The following is an 8,307-nucleotide window of genomic DNA, read 5'->3' as shown; positions in this document are numbered from 1 at the left end:
CTAAAATGTTACAGACCATTGCTATTATTCTTTGTTCCCCCCAGAGGTAGAAGGTGAGTCCTTATGGCTGAACACACCATACACTTCAGATGTAAGGTCCAGAGGTCTCTAAACTGGAACTTACTGAATGCCTCCTCCTTGAAGACTAGTGTTCATGGTAGAAGAAGGCACCATGCAAGCTTGCAAAGGAGAAAAGCAACCAAAGTCCTATCCTGCGATGATGCCTAATAACCACAATGACCAGAATTACACTATTACTCTTTTTGGAAATGAACACTCTTTAATTGGACATAAGACTTGCTCAACCAGAAAGAAATCATTCCTGTTACTAGAAACCTAGCCAACTACTCAGGGCTACTGAAGTCATGGATCTCTGAGGCAAACTAACTTCATTACTAATCTAGCATAACTAGCATAAATAGCATAAACTAACTATATGCTAAATATTTGTTCTTATACCCACAGACAAGTAGAGTGCTCGCTCATAATCAAGAAAATGTCTCTTTATAGCACAGAGAAACCCACAGTCCAACAAAATGAGAAGTTGTAAGGTCTACTTCCCATAGATATATTTACAAAACAAGTTCCTGCACCTAAGTAAGGCTCAGGGAACATTGCAAAAGGAAGGCCAGAAAAATTGCAAGGGACAGTTGTTGTGAGATTGCTTCTCCTATTAAAGTCAGAAGCTACATCCATACTGTCTCATCATCGTTACTGCATAAACATGAGCAGAATGGGGGCAATAATAAATATACCAGTAGAAACTAGGAAAAGCCCACAAGACCTAAATTTTACACAAAGAAATACAGAAAACTAATGGATGCAGAAAGAGAAAGAAATGGTGTTTCTCAGGGACACTCATATCAATTGGTTACCCAATACCAAATGGTCAGTCCTGAAACATACTTACAGGCAACATTTATACAGAAACCGTGTAATATTAAAAATATACATGCATATATGTATGTAATATTTTAAGAAAAGGCCATGAACTTGAAAGAGACCAAGAAGGGGTATGTAGAAGGGTTTGGTTTGGGGAAAGAGAAAAATAGAGGTGAGATGCTAAGATTAAAATCTCAAAAGTTAAATTAGTACTAAAAAAATGAAAATATAAGTTATGCATTTAAAAACAACTATATGAAAATATAGGGAAACACTTCAAGATGCTCTAAGAAAGATTTTTTTATCTTCATATAGGAAACAAAATACAAAAATGAGATACACATGATATATAAATCTAAAGTGCTTTTGCTTAGCAAAGCAGTCATCAGCGGAGTGAAGAAGTAACCTGTAGAATGGAAGGAGAGACCTGCCGAATATCTGCCAACGACTTAATATGTATACTACTTGGGGAATTTGAAAAAACCCACATAATAATAAAAACCAATTATACAAATAATAATAATTAAAAACCAGTCCAATAAAAATAAGAAAATATATAGACAGCTACCAAAATAATAGAATTAGCATAAAATTATATGAAAATTCTCTCAGTTATGATCAGAAAGTGCAAATAAAATTTCAGTTTGGTACCATGCCATGACTGTTAAAAAGTTGATTTTGAAAAATTACAATTAAGTAAATGATATCCTAAAACTACTGATGAATCTCTAGAGGAAAAACAAAAACAAACAAATAAACAAAACAAACAAACAAACAAACAAAAAACAGTACTGCACTGGCCATGGAACAGTAAGTTAATACAGCCACCATGAAGGTAGTATTGGAGGTTTCCTAAAACCTAAATATATCTATCCATTTGTCCTTCTGTCCTTCTGTCTGTCCTGTCCTGTCTGTTTGTCTGTCCTTCAGCTATATAGCTACTAGTTTTTTTTAATCAACCAATCTATCATCTGTCATACATCTATATTTTATCAATCTATCACATATCTATATCTATCATTTATCCATCTATCTTCTATTTATAATTATGTATTTTTCATCTATTTTCTCTCTCTCTCTCCTATCTATCTATCTGTCTGTCTATCTATTGTGGGAAATATGATTCTATAATGCATTATTAGCTAATCAGGTAATTCACAATTCATAAACAGGTTTTTTACATCTAAGATATATTATAAAATTGAAGGCATCATACCTCATAGTACAGTGTATCTCTAGTTAAGCTATATCATTCTATTCTCAAAAGCAATGAACAAGATTTTTTTTAACTCACTCATATCTTAACATGTTATTCTCATACAAATAGAGATAATGGTGGTTACAGAGGCTTTGGTGGGTGAAGGGAGACAAGAAAAAGTTGGTCAAGGCTACAAAAGGAGCTCTGAAGAGCTTTAGTCACAATAATGTATAGCTAAATATCATTGGAAAAGAAGATTTTGAATATCTTCACCACAAAGAAATGATAAATGAGGTGACTGATGTTCTAATTATCCTGATTTAGTCATTTTTCATGTAATAATATTGCAAACCATTGTCTTTACCCTATAAATTATATGGTTATTAAATATCACTTTAACATAGATATTTATTACTATACAAATCCCAGCACATTTCCAGGGGAATAAAGCCAATTAATCAGTATGAACAAGATTTTTAAGAGACACCCTGTAAACAGAAATTAAACCACTTCATTATATTCAGAACAAATTTTATAATGATGACACAGAGAATAATAGTATGCTTTTATATAAGCAAAAAGGTCAGTTGACAGATTTCAATGCATCAACGAGCTAGGTATAGATAAAGGAATACCATGTTCTAATGCATTAAATACATACTTTAAACTATAACAAAGAACCTGTGGCTGAAATTTAACTTTCAGATGTGTTCCAAACTTTGTGAAGGCAGAAGAGCCTTTTAATTGCATTCTTCATGTCCTTGTTTCTAAGACTATAAATGATGGGATTGAAGAAGGGAGCAAGAACAGTAAACATCAGTGCAATTGCTGTCTCCAACACCGGGGGATAAGTGGCATTGAAACGCAAGTACGTGAGTAATACACTGCCAAAGAATATCAGAAAGACCAGGAGGTGACCAGCACAGGTAGAAAAGGCCTTTTTCCTACCCTCAGTAGAAGGAATTCTCAGGATCACGATGACAATTCTTACGTAGGACAGAGCAATGATAAGAACAGTGATGATAATGGCTACTGCATGGATCACGTCCTCAATGACAATCATAGAAGTGTCTGTGCAGGCCAGGCTCAGCACAGGGACCAAGTCACAGAAGATCTGATGGATCTGATTCAGTCCACAGAAGGGCAGAGTGGAAATCATCACAATCTCAGGAAGCAAGATGAGGAAACCGAAGATGCAAGAGCCTGCAGAGAGCTGAACACAGAGTCTGGGCGTCATGATCATCTGATAGTGAAGAGCGTTGCAGATGGCAATGTATCTGTCAACAGCCATGGTGATCAGCAAAATCCCCTCTGAATTTCCCAATGAGTGAAAGAAATACATTTGCAAGAGGCAGCCGGTGATGGTGATGGACTTCTTTTCATTGATGACATTGGACAGCATCTTTGGAATGGTAGCTGTGGTGTACCAGATCTCCAGAAAGGAAAAAAATACTTATAAAATTATACATGGGATTATGAAGATGGCTGTCCAGCCTTACAGCAAAGAAAATCAATAGATTCCCAATGACAATGAAAGTATAGATGAAAAGCAAAGGGAGGAAGTAGAGCAGGCTGCCATCCTGGAGCCTGGGAAAGGTGGTGAAGATAAACTCTGTCACGGCTGACAGACTTCCATTCTCCATGTCCCCAGGAGAGCTAGCTGCAAAAGAAAAGAATACATGTCACTCATGAGAGGCAGAGAAGAAAATAAACATGAAGCTATCATAGGGAGTAATTGTAAGTGTTTGTGCATGCTTTATCTACTTTCTTGCTATTCAGAATAGTGACTGCTATCTGGTGGTATTCCCCGTCTTACTCCTTGAAGAAGTGGAACTTCAGGTTAAAAAAAATTTCAAACACTTTCAGGGTACAATAACTATTGGAAGTTATCTCAGCATATCGTCTATGTATCCCTATTGACTATACATGCTGTACTGTATCATATTATTCTATTGTTTTATACTATAATAACACACTTATATATCAATATTAATGATATGAAACATGAAGAAAAGGTAAAAAGATAAAGGTTCAGTTATGTGTTTTCCACATCAAACTGTATTTTATACATATTAACTTGATGTATTGATTTAAGCAAATTTCAAGTGTAAACTTGGGGGCTAGTGAGACTGTTCCGCAGGTGTAAGTATTTGCTATGCAAGCTGGGTAACCTGAGTTCAATTCCAGCAAGCAGTAAAAATTCAGGTGCAGTGGTACACATCTGTATTTCCAGCACTCCTTTGTTGGTATGGGAGGTATAGAAATGAGAATGAACAGGAAGTCAGCTTATATAACACACCATCCTGAAAACAAGGGAATTTCTACTTCAACAAAAAGGGGAAGTTGTCCTCTGACCTAGTCATGTGGGCCATGTCATGTCATCACAATTGTCAGTGGTTTGTTAGATAGGTAGACCCCTAATGAAATCATAAAATCCAGATCACTTAATTTCTTATGCACCTTAACTGTTTGCTACACATTTGTCCCTCAGCATCCTGCTGGTGCTATTCTGCCAGTCATTCATAGTTATTACCCAGTCCTGCCTGACATGTGCTACACTCCATTTCTCTTCCTCAGGTACCATTCCTTCTATTTCAATGCCTCCAGCTCCAAGTGCCTCTTAAAGGCAGGTCTGCCTTGTTACATTTATTTTTAGATGCAACTCCCTTTCTCACTCTGCCTCTTCTATCTCATATCAATAAACATCATCTTATACTCTTCTTCAAGAACCCAGTTCCTAAGTTCCCTCCCTAATTTCTTGTTTTATATACTGCTTGATAATCTTACTAACTTAAAGGGATTTCAACTAGAAATGCCTATAAAATCTTCAATTTTTTTTCTACAATTTTTCTCGTGAGCTCCAAGCTAACATATGCAAACCTTGACACCATGTTATTTGATCTACAAGCATCCACCTACTCTAGTCTTCCTTTTAATTCCATTTTTCATGTTGTTTTCTATAACTACAAAAACCCTCTGTGTGCTGGAGCCTTGCACTTACATATAACACTTCTCTATCTTCTGCTTTCTCGCAACATAAAATCAGTTCATAACAGTGGTTACAATTGGACGTTATAAATCAAATGCTAGCACTTAAATCCTTTCTATCATTTACATACTTGTGACACTTCAAATTATTCAGCTTCATTGAGTTTTGAAACTACCCCAATTTGTAGGAGGGGAGTGTTCATATATGCTCATAATGTTCTAACAATGAGAAGATATGCTTAGCAATAGCACTAATTAATTAATGTCTACTTTAGTATAATGAGTGGCTGCAGTGGATACTGCCCCAGCATGGTGTATACACTTGCAACCTGTTTTGAAGTTCTACAGAGATAAGATCATCATTTTCATCACACAAGTGGTGAAACTGAGCCACGAGATGTTCTGTGGCACATATGCCTATTCAATATTCCTCTGCAAGCACTGGTGATGCTACTTACCTCTGATCCAGAACAGGGGAACGCCTCAGTCTCTCTAGGCCTCTGCATGATGGACCTTTCTTCATCACTCAAAAAGCAAGTTATAGTCACACCACACTCATCTCAGGAATTAGCAAGAAGAGGTATGAACTCTGTGGGGAATTTCTCCTGTATACTACAACAAACATCATTTCTCATGAGATTAATTAGTTAACTCTTCCATTCAGATTTCCGGACCAAACTTGTCAATAAATGTATTTTTCCAATTTGTTCTCACCTTAATAAGCACGGTAACCACTTTATTCACTATTTCATGTATTGTTTCTTGTTCATGAGTCTACCAGAGTGTACCGCAAAGACAAAGAAGTGATCCTCCTGGATTTGCCCTTTTTTGCATGTCTGCAGATAGAGACAGTGTGGTGTGTGGTAGGAAATCTGAACAGGAAATTAGCCTGAAAACCTACACAGAAGAAAATAAGACTGTTTCATTCTAAGTGTGTAATTTGATATTTTGTGAATAATTATAAATATTATATAATATTAAATTTTATATTAAATATACACTATATATGTTATGCTGTAATAATTTTAATGAGTTCCTATGTGCAGTCTTCCCTGCTGTATACTTGAATGTAAGCTTGGTATGTGTAGATTTGGGTTTCTTACCAAGTGGATTCTGTCATATGGATTAATGATAATTAGAAACTTTAGATGCAATGTATAACATGAAGGATAAAGCAATCAGTAGCCTCTGGGTAGAGATAGTAACATGACTCTGGCAGGTACATTGCAGATATCAGTATGAAGCATCTAGAGTGTCTTTGGATTTTAGTTATGAAACAATTTGTTTTTAGAGCAGAAATCATCTATTTCCTGAGAAACCATTTAATTTCAGTCTCTAAACAACTTTCTTTTCAGTAGTTCAACTAATGTTTGTACCCTCTGTTTGGATTGACAAAATTAGTGACATTAAAACCATGAAGTGTTATAGTGGGAGATTAAGGTCTCTGTGTGTATTCCCTGAGAAAGAAAGGGGAGAAAAAAATAGGAGAAGGACAGAATATACATTTATGATTGCAAATATGAATGAATGTCAATGATCCAAATGCTCATAGGAGAATGAAAGTATGTCCCTAAGTCTAGCAAAGGGATGACTGTTGTGATGTTATACTTTCCAATGTCTTAGTATCCTAGGAACCACTTCTCTAAATTGTGTGTTTCAGTTTATCCTCAGACTTTTCTCTCAATAAATCCAAGCATACAGGTCCAGTGTGAGATGGGAAATCACGTAAAAATGTTGACTTCATTTTCACCATACATTGTTCTTCAATAGACATTATTTCTCCAAACTTTGGGTCCCTCTCATGATGCAAGTGTAGTTTCCCATCTGGGATTCTCTTCTAATTTCTACTATAAAATCTAGCAGATTCCCCTTCCTTATTCACACCTCACTTGTATTGTACCCGAGGAAATAATGAAAACCACTTGAGGGACCTGGTTTCTTCCCCAGGGGTGATCATATTTGTTTATGTTTTACTTTGGTGTTTTGTTGTAATGTTGTAGATGTTTTTAAAGTGTATGCTTTTGGTTATTAGTGTATCATATAATAGACAGAATCAAATAATAAGTTTGGTTGCATTGTCCAAAAGAACTACTACTCTTGTTTTCTTTTCTTAAAGAAATGTCATATTTGACATTTCAGACTGCTAAAAATCCACAACAAGTATCAAAATGCAGTTTCATACACATTTCACTTTTTGTTATTTTTAAAATATTTTTCAATGCTTGTTGTAGTCTTAACTTTATGTCCAGTGGATTTGGGGAGAAATAAAGTTGTAATATATGAGTTTGAATTGCTTTATTAATACAAACATCTATTCTTGAATTGCAGAAAGTTAGTTCTTGGTGACATTGCATGAAGCACATTTCGAAGGACACAAAAATATTGCAGTTCCTATTATCTGTTTATAGTCTGTCTACCTGTATATTTATTATGTTATCTGTCTATCTATTATCCATAGATTATCTATTTACCTATTTTCTACCTATTTATCTATCATCTATCTCTATTTTTGTAAATATGTGAATATCATTTTCAATAAAAAATCCAATTAAGTTAAGTTGGATCAATTCAACAAAATATTTAAAAGGAATGAAGGTGAAATTTTTCCATACCTCAGATAAATAATAGAAACAAAAATGGTATAAAAATAACCACATATAAGATTCCTAGATATATGATTTTAATATATTTTTATTATAACATTCCTTAAAGCATCCAAATGATTGTCAATGGCAAATAATAACAGCTGATAACTGGGTTTTACTGGCCTTTTATAATATTTCAAAGGGCTTTGAATAACCCACTTAATTTTAAATTAATATGTGAGGTCTTAATTTTAAAATATATTACTTTTAAACTTACAGATGTCAAAACTAAGAGGCAAAAAATTAATTAGTTGTTTTTCTGAAGTCACAAAATTAGTGTGCAGTATCATTTAAGCGTAAACTTTAACATCTGGTAGATATTATTATACTAAGTACTATATTTCACAATCTATGTTTGTTACTAGTGCTCATATACAGTAACAATTTTATATAAAATTCAAGTTTACGAAGCATGAACTGCCTAGACATTCATATTTGCTTTGCATATTCCCCCCCTATTGTAATCTGGATGAGTATTTTCTATCTGATTTAAACACATGAAGAGTATCAGTCTTCTGATAAATGAGTTGTGTGCTAATTTTAGGGTTTGGTATGTTGGAGTAAAATCTACAGAGACAGACATCTATGAGCAGA

At 34.6% G+C, this 8,307-nt stretch overlaps 1 protein-coding gene across 1 annotated transcript; it reads right to left on the bottom strand.

Moving 5' to 3' along the window:
* Positions 1 to 2,774: 2,774 nt before the first annotated feature.
* On the bottom strand, positions 2,775 to 3,723 carry LOC110302283 (olfactory receptor 6K3-like). The gene is given in 2 exon segments (XM_021173129.1): positions 2,775 to 3,527; positions 3,529 to 3,723. Coding segments are annotated over 2 exon segments (948 nt in total).
* Between the last annotated feature and the right edge of the window lie 4,584 nt (positions 3,724 to 8,307).

Source organism: Mus caroli, chromosome 1, assembly GCF_900094665.2.
Source record: "Mus caroli chromosome 1, CAROLI_EIJ_v1.1, whole genome shotgun sequence".
NCBI classification, from domain to species: Eukaryota; Metazoa; Chordata; class Mammalia; order Rodentia; family Muridae; genus Mus; species Mus caroli.
Note: the sequence above shows the minus strand (reverse complement) of the source record. Positions and strands in the feature narration are given on the sequence as shown.